At 36.2% G+C, this 23,207-nt stretch overlaps 1 protein-coding gene across 1 annotated transcript; it reads right to left on the reverse strand.

Moving 5' to 3' along the window:
- Nucleotides 1-22,027: 22,027 nt before the first annotated feature.
- Nucleotides 22,028-22,870, reverse strand: LOC127627352 (C-C chemokine receptor type 8-like). The gene has a single exon (XM_052103697.1). The coding sequence runs from the start codon at nucleotides 22,868-22,870 to the stop codon at nucleotides 22,028-22,030; it is 843 nt and encodes a 280-aa protein (XP_051959657.1).
- Between the last annotated feature and the right edge of the window lie 337 nt (nucleotides 22,871-23,207).

Genomic DNA, 23,207 nt, shown 5'->3' on the forward strand with positions numbered 1-23,207 from the left:
ATGTGGCAAGTAATTTAGGACATCTACTTTGTGCATGACACAAGTAATTTTTCATACAATTGTTTACAGACAGATTGTTTCACTTTTAACTGACTGTCACAATTTCAGTGGGTCAGAAATGTACATATACTAAGGTAACTGTGCTGCATAGAAAGCTATAGGATGCTCCCTTGCTCACTATTTAGTGAATGACTTAAACTCCAGTGTCCAAACTCCAAAGCCCTGCAAAGGGTGGTGCGAACTGCCAGAAACATGATCGGAGGTGAGCTTCCCTCCCTCCAGGATATATATACAAGGCGATGTGTGAAAAAAGCTCGGAGGATCATCAGAGACCCCAGCCACCTGAGTCATGGGCTGTTCTCACTGCTACCATCAGGCAGGCGGTATCGCAGCATCAGGACCCGCACCAGCCGACTACATGACAGCTTCTTCCCCCAAGCAGTCAGACTGTTGAACACTTGATCTATCAGGATCAATAATCAGCACTGCACTTTATTCATCTATAATCTCACACTGGACTGTCAACATATTCTCCTCAATACAACTACTTATATATATATATTTCATATACTCTTAATGATTGTATATTGTGTATTCTATATTGTGTGTATTGTCTACTGTACATTGTATATAATTATTGTGTTGTGTAAGTATGCGTATATTTGATATGTAAATTGTGTTGTGTAAGTATGTTGTTTACTGTAATTGGTATACGTCTTGTCACTGTCATGACTGCTATGTTGCTCGGAACTGCACACAAGAATTTCACCTATTGTTGCACTTGTGTACATGGTAGTGTGACAATAAAGTGATTTGATTTGATTTGATTTGAAACTGCTACTCTTTACATCCAAACATGTTTCAATGAAAAAACGTGAAGATATTTCTACGTCTGTAGGAGCGCTTCAAGGTAATCGATGGCATGCTGTTGTGTCACATGACAGTATGGCAGAAGTTTACCCTTTAAATGACAGTCTAGAGTCTTGTGAACAGTATTCAGTCGTTTTTTTTATTCATTTGTAATTACATGTTGCATACAGCGAAGCCAAAATACAATGTCCGTGCATGTGGACAAGGGATCACACAAGGTTAAAGTTTAACTACTTTCAATTATGAGTAGTTTCGCAGGATAGCTTCCCCAACACATGGAGAACTAACATTTTTTATTGCAGTCAAACCTCTCCACAAAAGATTTTTATGGTTAGAGACAAAATGTTTGTACTGTGTAAGCGAGCAAGCTCATAAATTGAAGGACTATGAAATATTTCATGCACTTTAAATTTAAATCTAGACCAAATCCCCAAAATAACCTCTTTTAAAGCAAAAACGTATCACTTGATTTCCTCAGATATATAGGAGTTTATATTGGCGAAGGAACACAAAAACCTAAGTAAAACACTACATTGTAAAAAATACATCAGGATAGTTTTTGTATCAAATAAATAAATAAATAAATACATCTTTCACTACATATTAAGAGGTAAACTAAATACAGCAGTCATGTGACTCTTTCCATAACTTTCTATTTGTATTTTGCAGCTGAATTGTAGAAGATGGATTTTAGAGATTAAGATAATTGAGGAAGATTTACTGACATGTGATAAAGGACATTTTTCCCACTCGGAAGAGAAAGAGAAAAGGTTGCACCAAACCAGCCAATGTAAAAAAAACACTAGCAATACACATGAATATTTCGCCATATTTGGTGAACATGTTGAAAAGAAGTAATGAAATAATATAGGGAGCATATACAACAACCATGGTCACAGTAGTTATTAGAATGACATTAAATGCTTTTCTTTTCATGTTGTTTTCCTCTCTATCTCTCCCTCTCTCTCCTGGTCCTGAATGCTTTAGAGCTCTAAGAACAGCCAAACAGGAGAACAACTGAATGAAGAGGAAGAGGAAGAACTGTGCAATCCAGAAAATTATGCACACTATAAAGGAGAAGAACAGAAAAGAAATTGTATTGAATACAGCAGAGCCAAAACTCGCCACCCAGAGAATAACACAACACATCACTTTGTATCTGAGGGGTTTGTACTTCAGAAAGGTTACAGGATAAACCACTGCCAGATAACGCTCAACACAGATCAGACACTGAAACAGAGGACGACCAGTGATGCCTAGTGCATCTAGAAAAATCACAGCTTTCCAGAGAATATGAAATTCATAGGTTAGAAAAATCAAGAGAGATTTCACACATAAGATGAGCTCGCAGACAGAGAGGTTGAGACTGAAGAACTCTGCTGCAAGTCCATTCCCTGTTCCTGTTACAATAAGCCAAAATACATAGGCGTTGGTAGGAAAACTCAGCAGAATGCTGATGATATGTTCCACTGAATACATGTCAAAGTCAGTTGCCACATCAGTACCATTGAAAATGAAGTATTCTGACGAATTTGATTTATCAGTGGGGTAGATCTCACTGGAGATGTTCATCACTGTCTGGAATCAAAATATGGAAATGGAATTGAATGATAGAAATGAGGATGCGATGCAACTGGAATCTCTGGATTAAAGATAAAATGTAGTGTTAGTCCACCAGAATATTCTGGGAATGTACAGAGGAAACCTAAACAAAGCTACTCATAATAATTAAATACTGGCATCTAGCCATAACATTTTCAAAATGCTTCTCTAAACAACACTGGATACATATTATTAAGTGACTCTGAAATGCAATATGAACAATATGAATTTAAACATGCATGAAAAAAAACCTAATAATTATGTGGCCTAAACAAGCAGCATTAATTCATTACCTGCCCTGTAGTCTACAAAGATTGTATGATTCTTGTAATTTCAAAGAGTTATATCACAATATTTTTTAAAGATAGATACTCCGCCTTCATTAATGTGTTAAAAGCATGATGCAACTTGCACTTTTTATCTGTTACTGTATGCAAATACATCAAATGACATCATATTTGCTTTTAAAGACAGTGTTCTTGTAGAATGAGACGGCAGATCTATAAAGAAAAAAGTCTTCAACCATTATCATTGTCATTCATCTCTATAAGGACATTTAATTGAATTTTAAATTAGTATTTTATACTTACAGTTCTTAGTCAATAGTTTTATATTGTACCATTGTTTGACTTGATTACATCATTTGCAATGCTTCTTTAAGTAGAATTCTTTTGAAATCCCTGAGGAAAAATACTTCCTGAAACAAGGCCACTGATACACTGGGCCAAACATTGGAATAGAGGGAAATTGTTGTGATATACTAAATCAGATTACACTTCTGTTTCCAGCACATTTTAGTATCTCACAAATGTAAACTTTGAAGATGACTCTGGATTAATGTAGACCAAAATAATGACTTTAAAATGCAGTGTGAAGTCTAAGTAAGATTGTTTGAAAAAAGCACAATCATTTGCAGTAACATAAATCTACAGCATCAATGCCAACTTTCCACTACTGTCAGGGTCAGCTGAGATGAATGCAACAGGTGTCATGAGAATCCTTCCACAGCCCAAAATAATAACCACTGCTTTCTAAAATAAAAAAAAATCTAATTCAAAATACTGAAAACAGATACCTCATATCGATTTACATAAAATACAACATAAACGAAAAAGAAATCAAACCAAAAAAACAAAAGTGGATCATTTCACATGCACTTCAATAATCCTTTAAGCCAAGGATGTAACCACATATTCAGGATTGAGGTTTGAACTGAAGCCCAGAGCTCTAAACACAGTGCCACACAATCGACAGGTCTGACCAATTTTTGCTAGTGGTTGTAGGATAGTGCAGCTCGAAAATTCCCAAGCGACCTCCTTGGCATGCCATGTAACCACGCCAGCCTCCCCATCTGGCTCCCGTGACACGACATCACTCAGTGCTTTTCCATGGCTTCAGCTCTCCCGGCTTCTGTCAGCGTCACACCTTTCATCCCTCCAGCAGCTTCAGCAATTCCATCAAGCCTCTGCAGACAAATACTAGCAGGTAAAGATTTTAATCTTGTTAAAATCTTAATCTGTGCTTCTGGAATGGTGGACAAGCATATAGTGGACTGTGGTGATGTGTCTATTGTCTTGAAAGAGTGTGACTCCAGGCTCTCTAAAAGTCTAACCTTAGCCAAATTAAATTTTGCCTTAGGAGTGCACTATATGTGAGATATTTCCTGAGAGACGTGTTGAACTGGATACCTACTTTTAGAACTGGCTATTATTTCAGATTTGGCCCTCACTAATAGCGGTTCTCTTTTCTATGAATATCACAAGTCTTTTTCAGCCAAAGCCACTCTCTATATTCAACGTTTTAATTTGAAGCTGGATTGGTCTGTGCTTGATCTAGAGCTCATCAGTAGGCACTTCACAGGTCATCAAGCTATTTCCTGCTCTGTCTGTGGATCATTTGCTCACTCTGCTAAACTGTGCCTCAGAACAGCATTTCAATCAACACAGGATTCCATAGCATCGTCCTCCATTTCTGAACCTAGATCTAGGGTTTTCTCTCACCCTACAGGAAAGACGAACCCTGCAGATAGTTATACTCCAGTTTGTATTCAGTTCAATTAGTCTCTTTGTCCTTACATTAGATGCAAATTTGTGCATTGTTGTAGCTTATGCGGCGACAGTCACCCTAGATCTGTTTATCACCACAAGAGCAAGCCCGAACCAACAAGAAAATGAATAAACATCCTTCCACTCCAATCAACATGCAAGAAGTTTAAAAAAATATATCCAAGCATCCTAATCGCTGTTTCATAAATGTCTTAATTACTTGTCTCCTACAAGGTATTCTAGCTGGTCTTAGTTTCATCCCTTCCTCAACTCGCATATAAAAAAAATTATGTATTCATATATATATATATTTTGTTAGCACTGAAAGAGCCAAAGGTATTTGACAGCCTATTCCAAAGAGGTTAAAAAAGGCTATTTAATCAGCCCCTATGCCCATTTTCTGTTCTCTATATTTCACATTAATCCTATAGGTCTTGTTACCAGGAAATATTCAGGTAAAAAATGCCTCATTATTGATCTTTCTGCTCCGCATAACAGTCCGTTTACCAGTATTAACAGTATCATTCCCTCTAATATATTTCCCAATCCTACACTTCAGTAGACCACGTAATTCAATGTATTAATACTGCAAGCAAAGGTATGGGCTGAAATATGTGCCACCAGAAACTGAATTTGAACCATTTATATTTGAATTTGAATGGCTAAACTTGAATAATTGCATTGAAAAACTGAATTTGAATCACATAATTTGAAATTGTATTGTTTAATTAAAATTGAATTTATTCAAAAACTGAATCTGAATTGTATCATTTGAAATTGAATTTATTCGTTTGGAACTGAAGTCCAATAAAATTTGATCCTCACTGAAAATTAAACTCTCTATATATCTTCACATTCACTTCTCACAATTCAGATTCAGTTCTCAAATTCAATTTCAAGTTACTGAGACAGACATCCGGGTAGTTGGAGGATGAAGGAAGAGCAATCGAGCGCAGATCGATAGATAGTGTTCATTGGCGCACAGGACTCCTCTTGGGCCAATCAGCACCAATGTTTTGGAGCACAGTACGTTACCCGCCATGAAACTATGGAATTACGATTGTGTCAATAATAATGAATGTAACTTTATAAAACTGAACGTAACTTTATAAAACTGAACGTAACTTTTTCAGAAACTATCAAAAATATTCCATTACAAAAGAAGAAAAACACAATTAAAATGAAAAAAATGAACTCAGTCGCACGAATTTAACAGGCTCTTCAAATATGCTTCATTTTTTGTTAATGTTTTTCAAAGATTCGTTTTCGCAAATCGTGGATTCTGAATACATTGCCACAGATTTTGCTTATGCTTCGCAGTTTTTCGTTTGCTGTTTTGAGACAAACCTCTCGTGGGGGTGGGCTTAACAGTGATCTACTCTGATTGGATAGTGAGCTTTTGATGGACAGGTGCTCTCTAACCCGGATGTACAGAGGTCACTCAGTGGCGCGCATATTGGAAAGCTCTCGCGGTGATTTGTAGTTATGCAATACGTCGTGCTTTGTTGTATTACTTACTAACAATATGTAAATAATATTTGACCTATAATGATATAATTTAATATTATATGAGACCTTCGATCAGTCTGTAAAGATGAGCTCTCAGGAGAGACACGGAGCGGCATCATCTTCCTCCTCCTCTTGTTTTTATTTATTTTTTTTTTTTTTTAAATGTTTAATGCAAAGAACAGGAACATACAAAAGAGAAAGCATATGTACATCACATAATATCAACCAAAACAATAAAGACAAAAATAAATAGAAAAAAAAAATAATAATAATAAAAAAGATAATAATAATAAAGTATATAACAATAAAAGAAGAGGTAGGGCCATTACATCACACAAAAATGTTCACATGAAGAGATCAAATGCAGTGCAGATATGGCTTTCCTATTAGTAGATACTGAAATCAAATTTAGATAATTTTCTATTTCTTTTAAGAAGACAGAGAAGATAGGTTTACAGTTTAAAAATTTGTATTTGTGAATATAGAATTTGCTTAGGAAAATAATTAAATTAATAACAAAACAGACATTTTCGTTTGTGGGGTCTGAATCAAAATACCCAAATATAATGTTTCTCATATGTATTGAGAAGCCTGGCAAAATCTTACACTTGATAAAAACATCAATATCATTCCAGAGTTTCTGAGTGTAATGACACGACCAAAATAAATGAACCACTGTTTCATCAGAATTCACACAAAAAGAGCATGTTAGCTCAATGTCAGATTTAAATCTTTGTATAAATGTCTTAACAGGATAGAACCTGTGTATCAACTTAAAGGACATTTCTTTCACTTTATTTGTGAGAATGAATTTCTGCTGTAAAGACCAGATTTTTTTCCAATTAAGGTTACCAAACAAATTATTCCAAAAGGAAATAACAGGTGGAACAGAAATCAAATCCTAAAGAAATAAAGATCTTATAGTTTTTAGCTTTCGACTCTGAAAAACAGATTTGACCAACAGAAGTATCACAAGGTTTAGGAAAGGATGCAGTAGATACTGGTGTGAAGTAATTACGGTTTTTAAAAAGCATACATAAACCAGAGGGAATAGCACCCATTACTGTAGCAAATTCTTTTGGGGTTACTGGTATTTGGTATTCAGAAAGAAATTCTGAATATCTGAATAAAAGACCTTGCTTATTAAACAAATGCTCCACTCCTCCTCCTCTTGTCCTTCAAGGCAGCTTGAAGTAAGTTCGTGTTACTGAAGTAACCAATAACATCGATAAAAGCTTTATTCATGTAACGTTACAGTGTGCAACAGTTCTGGCTTTATTTTGCAAATTTATTGTTTAACCATTCAGCTCTGCAGGATATTTTGAATTTTTTAGAGAATTAGGCATATCTGAATTTAAAAGAGCGTCCTGCCCACATACATTGGAGTAAATGGATAGAAATTGTCTAATTTTACAGAAAACACTCTAAATTTCAACACAGTGGTGGAATATTGCATATATTTTATTATATTTATTCACAATGTTTTGATAAACACATATAAAATATCATATTTTTATATATTTTTTAATAATTTTTTATTGTCATTCACAAGTTTGCAATGCACTGATGTCATGTCATGATGTTATGTAGTTTGATTGTTTGCTCTTTTGCACAGTTATTATATTCAAGGACGTGTCAATGCAGACAGTGCAGATATCAAACTGGTCTTTATTCTACAGCAAGGCAGAAATCTTGGTGCAGATGCTGCATCTGCAGCTGTACATAACATCCTTGAAATTCTTAACCAGTCGCTCGGGAATACCAGCACAAGGCAGGGTCAGCAGCAGTCCGTTCAGCAGTCGGGGCAGAGTCAAACAGTGGACCAAGATATGGCCAGGTTTCAGTTTTGCAGTCATGACAATGACAATGACAAAACAGCAACATTTTATTTAGCATGCATTTACAATACAACAATAAATTTGCAAAATAAAGCCAGAACTGTTGCACACTGTAACGTTACATGAATAAAACTTTTATCGATGTTATTGGTTACTTCAGTAACACGAACTTACTTCAAGCTGCCTTGAAGGACAAGAGGAGGAGGAAGATGATGCCGCTCCGTGTCTCTCCTGAGAGCTCATCTTTACAGACTGATCGAAGACGATTATTAGAAGATCGAAGGTCTCATATAATATTAAATTATATCATTATAGGTCAAATGTTATTTACATATTGTTAGTAAGTAATACAACAAAGCACGACGTATTGCATAACTACAAATCACCGCTAGAGCTTTCCAATATGCGCGCCACTGAGTGACGTCTGTACATCCGTGTCAGAGAGCACCTGTCCATCAAAAGCTCACTATCCAATCAGAGTAGATCACTGTTAAGCCCACCCCCACGAGAGGTTTGTCTCAAAACAACAAACGAAAAACTGCGAAGCGTAAGCGAAATCTGTGGCAATGTATTCAGAATCCACGATTTGCGAAAACGAATCTTTGAAAAACATTAACAAAAAATGAAGTATATTTGAAGAGCCTGTTAAATTCGTGCGACTGAGTTCATTTTTTTTTTCATTTTAATTGTGTTTTTCTTCTTTTGTAATGGAATATTTTTGATAGTTTCTGAAAAAGTTACGTTCAGTTTTATAAAGTTACATTCAGTTTTATAAAGTTACATTCATTATTATTGACACAATCGTAATTCCATAGTTTCATGGCGGGTAACGTACTGTGCCCCAAAACATTGGTGCTGATTGGCCCAAGAGGAGTCCTGTGCGCCAATGAACACTATCTATCGATCTGCGCTCGATTGCTCTTCCTTCATCCTCCAACTACCCGGATGTCTGTCTCAGTAACTTGAAATTGAATTTGAGAACTGAATCTGAATTGTGAGAAGTGAATGTGAAGATATATAGAGAGTTTAATTTTCAGTGAGGATCAAATTTTATTGGACTTCAGTTCCAAACGAATAAATTCAATTTCAAATGATACAATTCAGATTCAGTTTTTGAATAAATTCAATTTTAATTAAACAATACAATTTCAAATTATGTGATTCAAATTCAGTTTTTCAATGCAATTATTCAAGTTTAGCCATTCAAATTCAAATATAAATGGTTCAAATTCAGTTTCTGGTGGCACATATTTCAGCCCATAGTAAGGTGCCTGGCTAGGGAAAGTTTATATCACATATGCCTTCAAAATCCATTTGAATCTACACCGATGCTGCTCTTTCCATTGGCTTTGGTGGGTCCTTTGGTAACAAGTGGTTTGCAGAGAATTGGCCAGCCGAAATACTTTCTCTTCCGCATGAGGCCAAATCTGTTGCACTTTTTGAAATCTACCCCATCATCATTGCATGCCTTCAATGGGGCTAAGAATGTCGAAGAAAATGTATAACCTTCTTATGAGATAACCAAGTGGTAGTACATATCATTAACAAAGGTCGCTCCTCTATTCCCTCTATTAACTGCTTAGTTAGTTGACTCAGCTGGACTTGCATATTAAAAACTTCCAGATTTAAACAATAGGCTCACTGACATCTTTCTCGTTTTCAATTTCAGAAATTCCATGCTCTATGCCCAGAATCCCTGCCTACCAGCCTAAGATGCCCACCCTTCAAGACATTTTCTCCTCATAAATGTCTTCCACTGCTAAATACATGAGGTTGGGGATGGCTTATTTTCTTTCTCTCTGTGCTGGTTTCTCTGTTCCTCTGTTGAATATGTCCATCGTATGTGCTTTCATAGCACACTGCTTTAAATCTCATCAATTACAACCATATTCTTTTAAAGCCACTATAGCAGGCATTCAATTTCACCTGCGACTGAAGGACCCTAACATGATTAGTCTTCTTGGCCATCCCTCTATCCAGCTGCTCCTGAATGGTCTAAAGAAAGCATCCCCAAAAGGCAAAGATAAACGCTTACCTCTCACTCTATCGTTATTACACAAGATGTTGCAACTTTTAAGATCTGGGGTTTACGATATATACACTAATTATCTTCTAGAGTGTGTTTTCCTCAGCTTTTTTTTAAGGGTTTTTACATAGATACACACATTACCATAGCCCAAACTAATACAGTTTTTTTTGTCCTCTCACTGCCATGTCCCGATACCTGTGAGCATGGAACTCTCTCTTCCTTATGGCTGATGGGAAGCCAATGACTAGTTCGTGGTTTGCCTCCAAGTTTAAGCAGCTCTGCGTACTCACAGGACTAGACACTCAAGCATAAACCAGCCACTCTGTCAGGATTGGTTCAGCCACCACTGCAGCGGCCAGAGTTTGTACAGACACCTTAAAGCAAATGGGACATTGGTCTTCTGCAGCTTTCGATCGTTACAGTACATCAGACCTAGTTGCAGTGAAATCTTGGATGCTCAAAACTTACGAGCCTCGACTCTTCATGTTAAAGCTCAGGGGCCAGCAGTAGCTAAATGTCAGAACCGGGATATCGGCAGGCTCCAGTCTGCTTACATTCAGTGCCTTTAAATACATTTGTTATTAAAAAAAGCCTTGCACACACTGGTAATTAGGTCAAGTAGTGTATATTATGTATTACACATACTCTTTAGGTCATTAGATTTAAACCTAACATTGATATAAAAAATATTTGGGGGCACATTATTAGTGCACACAATAGGGCTACACTACTAGCTTCACGTGTCTAATATCCACCTGGCGGCTAGATCTACTCGAGAGTTGTCTTAAATGAAATATCCTATTAGTGCAGTTAGGAACTCTATGTGGTGCAGGTTGATATGTCTGGTTCCTGACACACCTCTTCCTTAACCAATCAGGAGTTGTTATCCAGCAGCTATATCACCCTGCAGCTCTTGCCTCATTTCCCACTATAGCTAAGCAGGGTTGAGCTTGGCCAGTATTTCGATGGGAGACTGTAACAATGAAGGACATCAGGAACTGGATTCTTCAAACACAGGTAGGGAACTTTTAATTGACCACTTCTGGGGTTTACAGCTTCACAAAAACTCATCAGCTTCACATTTAAGTTCTCGACCCAGTCTCTCACTCTCTCTCTCGATCTGGCGCTGGCCTGGTCCTTTTATGCCGCTCTCCCCAATCTCACTACAATTAGAGACAGGTGTTAGTCATAATTTGGCTCAGGTGTATGCACCCTTACCACACTTGCTGTTCATAATAAAATGTAAGATTACGTAAAGAAACACCCATAATTTCTGAGCACATGTTTAAAATATCTTGCAGATAATTTTTGTTCTTCATAGACAATGAAGAAAACAACATATGAAAGAAAAAGACAGAATACTTTCAACAAATGCAATATAAAAAAGACCTAAGAATGGGTCTCTGTACATCAAAGGAATTAAGCTTCCTCAACACAAACAATCTTTGGTGTGATTTTTTTAATAAAGGCAAGTATTTTTTATCAAACTTCAACATGTTATCAAAAATTGTCCCTAAATTCTTGTATTCCTCTACTACATTCACCTGTGTACCTGTCACGGAGCGCTCAGCTACGCCTCCCTCTGGTTTCATCCGGTCCCTCTCTCCGGAATTTTAGAACTGCACTTCCCATCTTTCCCTCTGTTCATTATCTATCTCCATCCCTGCCTGGTTTATCTGATTATCCTCATCACCGTCACCTGTTCATCATTATCTCCCCTATATCTGGACTGTCCCTTTCATTGTTACTTTGCGAAGTGTTGTTTTACTCTGCAGACATTACCAAGCGTTATTCCCTGTTTCCCGTTATTATCTGGACCTTAGATCTCTGCCTGGACTCTAGACTCTGTGAACCTTTTCTGCCTGCCCTGACCCTTGCCTGTGTCTGATTACGAGTACTGGATTGTCCCTTTATCAGAGCCTGTTTCTGTTTATGTCTGCTTCTCTCTGTTTGATCGCATGTGTGAATAAACTACTGCAAATGGATCCAAACGCCTCTGCCTCTATACTACAGTACCATTATTAACCACAGGATAAAGTGATAAAGTGTTTTCCTACTAAAATTGATAACCATCTCTTTAGTCTTTGATACATTCAAGTCTAGTTTCATACTATTTCACCAAAAGATAAAATTGTGTATTAGTGTATAATAAAAAAAAAAATGGAGAAAGTACACAACCTTGTGGTGAAACCCTATAGAAGCGTTTAAAGTATCCGATAATACCCAATTAACCCTAACCCTTTGTTGCTGTTAAAAAGTTCATAATCCATGACACTAAACCATGATTAAAATTAAACTGACTAATAAGTTTTTTTTAAAGAGGTTCCACTCTTTAACATACCATACTTCTCTCTTCACTTGCCTTATATTGGGAGTATACACAGAAGACAGCAAACATATATTGAGATCAGCTGAACCAAGAGGAGGTAAAGACAGAGACCTGTAAGCTCCCAGAATCAGGCCATAACATCTGTCCAAAATGTTATCAGCACGAGTAGCGCATGTAACATATTGGTGATAGCCCTTTAAATATTTATCCACAATACAATGGTTAAAATCACCCAAAGTAAATGTAGTTGCATCTGGAGATAAATTATTCAGTTTATCCAGGGTATTTCTTACTGTTTCCAATACCACATCAACTTTAGCATGTGGATGTATATATACTACTACTAGGCCTACCTTTGTATCCTAGCTGAACACATGAGGCCCAACAGGCTAAAGTTGTGAATGTTGGCATAAAAGCATTTGTTGTTGAAAGAAAATGCCACAACCTATACAAGAAGCCACAAAGGCTAGATATCACACAAAGGTGTTGCATTCTGCAGGCATTGAGAAGGATCTGCTTAATATTATGCAGTGCCAAAACAAGATAACTGAAATGTTTGTCAAGGAACAGAAACTTGCAGTCTTGCCTTCAAAGGAAATTCCTGTATTCAGAGGGGACCCTCTAGATTACCTGACATTTATCAGAACTTTTGAACACTGCATAAAAGATAGAACAAGCAACAATTGTGACAAACTACTTTTCTTAGAGAAGTTCACTGATGGAATACCACAAGATCTTGTGAAAAGTTGTCAACATATGGAACCACAAAAAGGTTGCAAGAAGCCAAGAGGCTCTTAAAACTCACTATGACAATGATTTACTTATTTCAAGTGCATATGAGGAAGTTATTTTAAACTGGAAGACCATTAAGTCACCATTAAGGCAGCGCACTACACTCATTTTCATTGTTCTTGTGTGGCTGTTGTTACACATTGATGCATTGTCAGACATGAACCATGCTACAAGTCCAAAGTGTGTGGTATCCAAGCTTTCATATATGCTACAGGAAAGATGGAGGAAAACTACTTATGAGTGTTATAAGCACAAAGGAAGAAGACCTCAGTTTCAGAAATTAGTTAAGTTTATTGAAAGATACAAATATGGCCATAGATCCGTTGTTTGTTGATTTGCATGACGTTGTAATGAATAAGGACAGTACAACCAATAAAAGTCTTAAAATCCAAGCCCAAAACTACTGCAAATTTCAAGAGAAGTAGCTTTGCTACCATAAAAAGCAACAATGCAGTACCAATCCCAAAGTCATGTAATCTGCCAAGTTTGCCCTCAGTAACATGGTCTTGTATATACTGTAAAGGAAATCATGGACTAGAAGCATGTAGCAAATTCAGTCAAGTATCTCCTGATGACAAAATTTCATGTTTGAAAGAAAATTGTGTCTGCTTTGACTGCCTTAACAAAGGACATCTCAGCAAGAACTGCAAGAAGAGGATGACATAAATTATGTGCGCTTAGTCATCCAACAGTCTTACACATGCAAACAGAAGACAGCCAATTGCAGTCAGGAAAATCACTTGTAAGTAGTGTATTGGTCTGCTTTAAGGCAAGTTCCAATACAGTGGCCAGTAGCAATCAAATTACACCACTTCCAATCATCCTTGTTCAAGTGAAGACTTCAAATTCATCCCAGGTAATTCACATGTATGTGTTCTTAGATTCAGGAAGCTCATCAATGTTTTGAACTGAACCTTTCAAACAGAAACTTTGGGTTAGTGGAAAGAAAACAAGAATCCTGTTGCATACTACTGTACTTACAGGCCTTACAATTAGCAGCTTGGATCGTAACAACTTCTATGAACTCCCTGACAAATACACACAAAAGGCAATACCAGTCACACAGGAGCAGGTAAACACCACTGAAGCATAAAGAAATTGCCATACTTGAAGGAAGTTTGCATACCATCCATCAGTAGGGGCTAGCCCCTTTGGGGCATTTTGCATTTTGGCATTTTGATGCCCTGGCCTATAACGAAATGTATTATCTGTAAACAGTACATTTGTGACCTACCAAATAGTCATGATCTGTGACTGCCCATTTCAGTGCCAACAGCTTTAACTTCATAGCACTATAATTCTCCATGTATTGCTCAGATGGTCTCAACCCACGACTTGCATATATGCAATCAGTCTTCTTCCCTCCTTCCCCTCTTGGGACATAATTGCTCCTAAGCCATCATGACTAGCATCAATTTCTAAATAAATATTGCATATCCCAGTACCGGAGACAATTAAAATAAACAAAAAATATTTATTAGAGTCAAACTCCTGTTTGTTATTTGTTTATGAGTGCCTAAATCTTTAGTGTTACATCATTAATAGTTTACATATATTAACACATACCATGTAATATAGTCTAAAACATAGTATACATACAGTATAAATATTTCTTAATTGTCCACTTTATATTAATGTTCACTTTAATAGGTTACTAATTTTGGAAACGTATTAATAAAGTGTCCACTTTACAATAAGGTAGACTTTCATAGCGTACTAATGTTGGTAACTCATTTATAAGTGGTATACAGGTACTCACTTATATTAAGGTACACTTTTTGAGGTTACTAAGCATGCCAAGGTACAATAAATGATAGTTCAGAAATAGCCTATAAAATGAAGAATTTTAGAAAATTGAAATGCTTTTTTATTAACAAGAATGAATCCGAATGAATAGAATAGCATCAAGACCTGAAAGGTGTTTTTGCAGAAAACTGTTGGTAAAACACCACTTGGAGTCAAGTAAAGTACATTTACATTTACATTTATGCATTTGGCAGATGCTTTTATCCAAAGCGACTTACAGAGCCCTTATTACAGGGACAATCCCCCTGGAGCAACCTGGAGTTAAGTGCCTTGCTCAAGGACACAATGGTGGTGGCTGTGGGGATCGAACCAGCGACCTTTTGATTACCAGTTTACCAGTTATGTGGTTTAGACCACTACACCACCACCACTCCTAAACACCTTTTGATCCAGTATAGTAGTCTATTTTTAAATCATGAATTAGGACATTTCATCATTTTTATTAAAATAAGTATTCATAAGTACCTTTATTATGCATTTATAACATGTGAGTGTACACTGGCTCACTATTTGGCAATTAACGTAGGAAAGTCACCCTTTTTAATAAAGTTGTTATAAATGCATATAATTGATTTATAATGCATTTGTAGATTACTCATTAGTCATTAATGAACCCCTTTATTCTTTAATCCCTTTACAAATGGAACCTTATTGTAAATTGTTTCCATTTAAATAATATATCTTACTTGAATATAATCAGAATATAATAATTATAATAGTAATTGTTATTCTTTTTACTTGTTCATAGAAATATGGAAATGTCATTTTAATTGTAAAGCTTACTTACCTAAAGCTATAAAAAGAAACAATAATACAGAAAGAAGACCTAATAGAAAGGAAAAGTAAATAATACACTATAGCTATCATGCAGAACAAACAGGCGCCAACAGTTATTAGCCAGATAGCAATGGATCAGATCACTCTATATCTCAGAGGTTTGAACTTCAGAAAATGTACAGGATGAACCACTGCCAGAAAGTGCTCAACACAGATCAGACACTGAAACTTAGGGCGACCAGTAATGACCAGTCCTTGGAAAAGCCATTGTAATAACAGGAGGCGTGGAAACTTTTGCAACAGTAGATAAATCAAACAATTCAGTGAAAAATAAATATCTCACAAACTGTGAGATTTAAGTTGAAGAGCTCTGATGGAATTCCTTTTCCTGTGGCAATAAGCCATAAAACATATGTGTGAATAGAAAGACTGAACAGTAGATTGCAGCTTATCACAACAATTTTGAGATCTTCAAATGGTGAAATGTCCTGTGATGTAAGCAGAGCCGGCCCAAGGCATAAGCGAACTAAGCGTCTGCTTAGGGCCCCGGTGGCCACCAGGGGGCCCCCAAGAGCACTTTTGTTTTGTTTTTTTTGTTTGTGTGATTATACTGTCAATGGACAATGGTAATTATGCAAAAACGCAATATTAAATGCAATATTATGTTAACGGGCTGCAGGATGCAAGCACATTCAGATAGCAAAACAGCAATGTCACAAAAAAGGACATATCCTCTGGTACAGAGAAAAGGAAAAAGAAGAAAACAGAGGAAGAGAAAAAACAGCATGATGAAGGTATGTTAAGTAGCTGGCTAAGTTATGAGCTAACATTAGCTGGCTAGTTAGTTAACATAGCCTATGTAGCATATCTTCTTTTTTAGGAAAGTTTGATTAATAATCCGTAAATAGCCTTGACGTCTTAATATATTATTAGTGTAAACATATTACTTTGCAAGTTTTAGATTAAAGTTTTTGTCTTCTGTGTAAAAATAATTTTCCTGGGTATATATTTTTGTATTAAAAATAAGCTTCTGTTCCATACACTTTGTACTGATAACTGACAACTTATCATTATTTACATTAGTCTACCATTTTGGGGTCTTTGCTATTATATTCCAATATCATTATGCCTCAATTAGCTAGTTATAGATTAAGAGTTGTTGTTTTAGGAGTACAGATGGCTTGCTGCAGTATATAATAATTTGTGTTGAGAAAATAACATATTTTGTCAAATACAAAAAAATGTACTCTTACGAAACTTCCCTAGGAGCACTGTTGAAATATTTTGGACGTGGGGCACAACCAACACCACCTGCCCCAAGTTCCTGTGCTGCAGCTGATAATGATTTTTCAACAATCCCAGATCATTATATTTATATGGATAAACCATGCCTTTGTTTTTGACAGACAGTTGCATTATCTTCTAATATGACATCTAACATGGCTAGCTTTTATTATTATTTTCATCTTTCATCAGGTCCATCCTCTGCATGTGAGGAGCACTTCCCAGTGTACATCCACTGATGTGGTCATCTATCCTGTCTGACTCAGAAATGACTGATCTGGTAAGCAGAGGCCCACTGCCTATAAAGGAAAACTTCACATTCCCTGAAAAACCTGATGGCCAAAGCTTCCACTACACCTACAGAAAGTTAATTAATGGGGAAAAAATGTAAGTGGAGCTGCTCACTTATTCAAAAAGAAATGATACTGTCTACAGCTTCTGCTACAAATTGTTCTCTAGGAAGTCCACAAAACTGGTAACAGAGGATCAACAGGATTGGGTAAATATAGGTGTGCTAATGTTACATTTAAAACCGTAGAAGGGTAAAATCATGCCAGGCAGACATTGGTATGTTGTAAACAACACAGCTACAACTAATAAAATTGATAAGGGGTGTGTTAGATTTATAGTGTGCAAATAATCAAGCATTGACAATATTCAATCATATTGGCGGCACCGAGGGGCCCCCAAATCAAATTCTGCTTAGGGCCCCATAAAGGCTTGGGCCGGCCCTGGATGTAAGGTTAGTGGAAGAATGAACCTCAGGTGAGGTGAAGTTTTCAGTGCAGCCGTTCATCAGTGCCTCCCTAAAAAATAAATTGATTTGTGTAATTGTGATCTACGGAGGAGACACTGAGGGAACCATACTGCAAGTCAACAGATATTCAAGAAAATTGATTAAGATAATCATAGCTTATCACTAAAACAAAGTGAGAAGTGTTTATATTATGAGTACAAAAGTAAGCAATATTATTAACTAATAGTAAATTATTAAATATGATACAATTACACAGTTCTTCTAATTCTAAAATGTATATTATAATTCAATTTCATGGCCTAGGGCCATGAAAAAAAAAAAGATTTGTTACCTGAACAAAGAATGCTCAGTCACCCCAGACATAAATTTCCATGCTGTGTTCTTTACACTGACTGTTTGTCATCAGGATATATAAGCATGGTTACATATATTGTACCAAACACCTGATATGTGACATGCAAATATTTAGAGTCATGAACACAATGCTCAAAATGATACTAAGATACGTAAAGTTTGTGAAGACATAATGTGATGTTCACTTGACAAAGACTGGCCTGAAAACTTACAATAGTTTTAAAAGCTTGGGTTTTTCAGGTTATACAGGCCCTACAAATTCAACAGAGTAAGAGTGAGATCAGTCAGACAGCACACTACTAAGTAGATAAAAGCAATTGCAAATGAGATGGCCAATGGAGTGTCCAGGCTTTGGTCCATGGTGGCCAAGGCCACCCCCTAGTTCCACCCCTGCTTTACTCACTGAAGCTGTATATGGACTTTTCTACAGCAAGCAACAAGGGGATAAAAATACAATCACACATATTCACAAGGTAAATCTACTCCATGAATCACATCTTAAATCACTATATTGCAATTGTGCATGTTCTGGTGTTACTCCTGCTGTTATTTTGACGAGCTCCACGTGACAGGGGATCAGAGAGAGAGAGTCGGTATGTCTGTAACCACTCCACCATTATTCTGCATAATTTACTTAGATCATCCTTATTAAATGTTGAACATAAAGGAATAGTTCTCCCTTCATTAACTCACCCTCATGCCATTCCAGATGTGTATGACTTTATTTCATCTGCAGAACACAAATTAATATATTTAGAAGAATAGCTCTGTAGTCCCATACAATGAATGATACAAGTGAATGGAGACCACATTTTTCCAAAAAGCACCTAAACCAGCATAAAAGTGCAACTTGATCATATGTGAAGTTGGCATGATGTTTCCGATAGTTCTAGGATATTCACCGGACTGTATGCTGACGCACTGACATGCAGCATTCTTATCAGGCATGTTTGCAGTGGTTTCAATGTGTTTCCATTTCCACCTGGCACAATTGGCAGTACATTGCATCAGTTGTGAGGAAGAGAAGGGTTCAAAGCCAGGCAGTAAACATGTTTGAATAATCAATGATCAGCATGATTCTGTGGTTTCACTATGCCTTCTAACATTACTTTTTTACTCCACTAATGGTTAAGCTAAGGTTTGGATTTAGGGATAGAATCTATAAATATATGCTTTTCTCTTCATTGTACAACGTCCTGTAAAGTTGAAAACAACTTGCTTCACTACTTGCTTTTGGTGAACTCTCCTGGACATAAATGGAGTTCACACATGCCCATGTGCCCTACAACACTTACTGCTTTGGCCACTGGGGCAGTGTTTTGAAATTTCGGGCAATGAATTCCGATTTTGATAAAAGAAAAGTAAATCTACTATATCCGATTTCACTTTGAGATCAGACAGAAAAGTAATCTATATGGCTCCAGGGGTTTAACCTGTTGATACACATTACCCTATGGTGACATCACTCTGCTTACATTAATATATAATTTAATAATTGTAATTAATGTTAACAAATTATACATCTTTTCAAAGGTCTAAGGGTTCAACGTTGATATCTGATCTCTGTTTCACGATAGCAATGCTCCAGAAACAGCAATTTAGTTATTTGTGCCAGGAGTACAAATGAAAACATGCAATATCAAAACGGGACTTCATACCTTTGTTATGAAATCACGATCGCCAGATGTATCCAGTTCGCCACACTGGCATCAATTGTCCTTCATTGTTCATTGAAAAACATCCAATAGCACTTTTTGTCCATAAAACTGATAAATCTGAGAAATATTTATATATATTCTCCATAGTTTACATGAGACCTCGCCTGAAAGAATTACCTTTCGTTATCGTTCTTCAACAAACTATGCAAGCTGAGCAGCATTAATTTTGTAAAACTGTATATTATATTATATTTTACAGTCTCATAAACAAAACAAGCCTGTCTCCAAAGTCTATTTTTAAAAATGAGGCGTAGTTTTATTCATAATAGCCAAGAAGTGCAGTCAGATTGTTTGTTGTCTTCAGAGGCGGAGCCTTAATTTTACTCTGTACGCTCAAAATATACTACAACTGTGTACATACACCAAAGGGTCCGGTAAATACAACCATTTAAGTTCAGGAGTGTCATTTTCATGGTTTGTGCTCAAAAAGGGGGCGCACATCAACAGGTTAATAAAGTGGTTCTCAACCCTGTTCTTGGAGGCCCCCCGACACTGTAGATTTTGTATATCTCCCTTTCAGGTCTTGGAGTCTCCACTAACAAGCTGATGAGTTGAATCAGTTGTGTTTGATTAGGGAGATATCCAAAATGTATAGTGTTGCGTGGCCTCAAGGAACAGGGTTGGGAACCACTGGTTTAATACACGTCTTCTGAATTTGTGCAATCAGTTTGGGGTGAGAATAAACCAAAATGTAACAAATGTTTCACTGTACATCTTACCATTACAGTCTCTAGGCACAATCATGATTTCAAGCTCGGTTACACTTTCTATTGCTTGATGGGGCAAAAAAGTGTAATCAAGTTTGAAATCATGATGGCGAAGGAAATGTATTGTAGAAAAGGTTTCTATTTTTGTCTGATCTCACCGAAAATAAATTGGACAACTTCAGAAAACATGGATTAAACCACTGGAATTGTATGTATTACTTTTCTGTGAATTGTGAATATTCAGTGCAGCTTTGTACATACAGAGATCACTGCCAAACCAAGCAACTTCTGATTCGTCAATACAGTGAATTTGCTTCAAAGTTGACGAAAATTGAACTTCACGTGAAATCCGCAAGGAGAAATTCTTTGTCATCAGTAGTCCATCGCACAAATTTCCCAATCGTGTGGCTTCCCATTGAGATAAATGAATTAGCCTGCAGGATTTCCAGTGTAAAGGCAAATTTGACTGCGCCTATAGACTTAAAGTTGTAAACGCAGTAACCACTATTTTTTCAAACCGAGTTCATCGTCAAACGCGGACTGAATTGACTTGATTACAAATCAAGATCCGGCAAGTGAACAAACACTAAATGGGTGTTTGGAAGCACAACACTAAAATATTACACTGCAAACGGGCACTAGTTAATTCAGACAAGGGGTTGTTTCAGTAAATGCAGTATATGTACAAAAGGAAAGTGTCAGATATAAATTATTTTATTCTAGAAAAATTAAATCACAAAAAAACAATTTATGAAAGAAAATCTTTTATTAGAATATACAGTATAACATAAAAACATGACTGATGAGATTAGGCTTAATAAATACATTAGATAATTAAGGATTTTATGCACCAGTTAGTGGTGGACCATTCTACATAAACAGAACAGTGAATAGCAGAACAGAACAAAACAATAACGTGTTCTTAAACAGGGACTAAAAATGGTTCAATGAACGAAAACGGAAACTGAAAACTAACGAACATTTTAGAAAATTATTTTGTTCATGAAACCAAAGGTCATTTTTGAAAAACACCACTTCATTTTGTCCCAAAAAAATAATCAAGACCTTTTATCCTGATGGAAACGTCTGCATCACACATTTCTTTGCCTAACTGCCCTTTGTAGATGTTGCATTCTGTGAATAAAAACCTTTTTAACAACTATGTATAATTACTACAAATACATGCTCAGCTAATCCACATACAAGAGTAACAAGTGGCTTATTTTAGGCTTGTTTTTCCAATCCAGGTTGCTTGTTTCTCTTAATATATCTGGCAACACTGCAGTTTATATTTCACCCATCCCTTAGCGCAGAGTACTGTCAATTTAAAAATAACCCTTTTGTTTTGTTCTAACTGGTAACCATTTGGAAAGGAGGCTTCTTAAAATACAAATAAAACATTTTCTCAGAATTAACTGAAATGAAAAACATTTAGTTTTTAGTACTTGTTCTTAAACACTAAGTTAAAAGGTGGGAAATCATATATATATATATATATATATATATATATATATATATATATATATATATATATATATATATTTTTTTTTTTTTATTATTAATTTAAGTAAAAAATAAATGAATACATAAATAAATCACATCTGCATGTTTTATGAAGAACAGAGACATGCAAGTCTTCCAAATCGATGCAGATAAAGTACAGGCTGTAAAAAACCAACCAGCATAAAACAAACAAAACTGAAACACCAAAATTCCGGAATATTCTGCGTGGTCAGATTATTAAAGAATCCCCAGATACTAAATGGCAGATATGAGATAACCAGTGCCACAGTAGTTATCAGAATAAGATAAAACGCTCTTCTCTTCTTGTGGTTTTCCTGGCCTCTCTCTCTCCCTCTCTTTCCTGGTCTAGGCTGCTTCAGAGCTCTGAGAACAGCCAAAAGGCAAAACAACTGAATGGCGAGGAAGAGTAGGAATTGCAGTGAGAAGAACCATGTATATGCAATTTTATAAAACATTAATGTGATCATGCAGACCAAACAGGAACTAAGAGTAATTATCCAGGCAGCAGTGGAACACATCAATCTGTATCTGAGAGGTTTGAACTTCAGAAAGTTTACAGGATGAACCACTGCCAGGTAGCGTTCAACACAGATCAGACACTGAAACAAGGGTCGGCCAGTGATTAGTAGTCCAAGTACAAACAGAGAAACTGACACACGACTTGAAAACCAATTTTCCAGAGTAGTAAACAAACAGTTGAGACAGTTTCCAAACTCACAAAAAGATAGATTTAGGTTCAAGAATTCTGATGAAATGCCACTTCCTTTTCCAGTGACTATGAGCCATATAACATAGGAGTGTGCAGGAATACCAAAAAGGAAATTGATGCTGAACACAAAAATTTCTATGGTGCTAATTTTCTCAGCAGATCCAATAGTGGAGTTTGTGGATGCCACAGGTGTGTTGGAGTCGACTGTAGAGTTATTCATGTTTATCTTCTCAGCTCAGAAGCTCGCAAAACATATAAAGAAATAATATTGCAACTGTGATCTATGGGAAGAGATAAGCATAAATATACCAGGCAATTTACAATGTGAACAAAGTCAGTCAAAACCAGTCTATATAAGAAAGACATGAAGGCATTTATTCAATATATTCCAGTCTTCTATCCACTTTCCAAAATTAAATGTATATTAAAAATGTAATTATATTAACCATACACAATGTGTTTTTTAAATTATTAGCCTTTGTTCATATGGAAAAACGAATCATTTATTAACGTATTTCCTTTAGATTTCAAGCGTTACATCTGTTCGATGAAACAAA

The sequence above is a fragment of the Xyrauchen texanus genome, chromosome 34, assembly GCF_025860055.1.
Source record: "Xyrauchen texanus isolate HMW12.3.18 chromosome 34, RBS_HiC_50CHRs, whole genome shotgun sequence".
Lineage (NCBI taxonomy): Eukaryota > Metazoa > Chordata > Actinopteri > Cypriniformes > Catostomidae > Xyrauchen > Xyrauchen texanus.

Coding starts and splice junctions, on each gene's coding strand:
- LOC127627352 (XM_052103697.1), bottom strand. CDS start 22,870: ATGAATAACTCTACAGTCGACTCCAACACACCTGTGGCATCCACAAAC.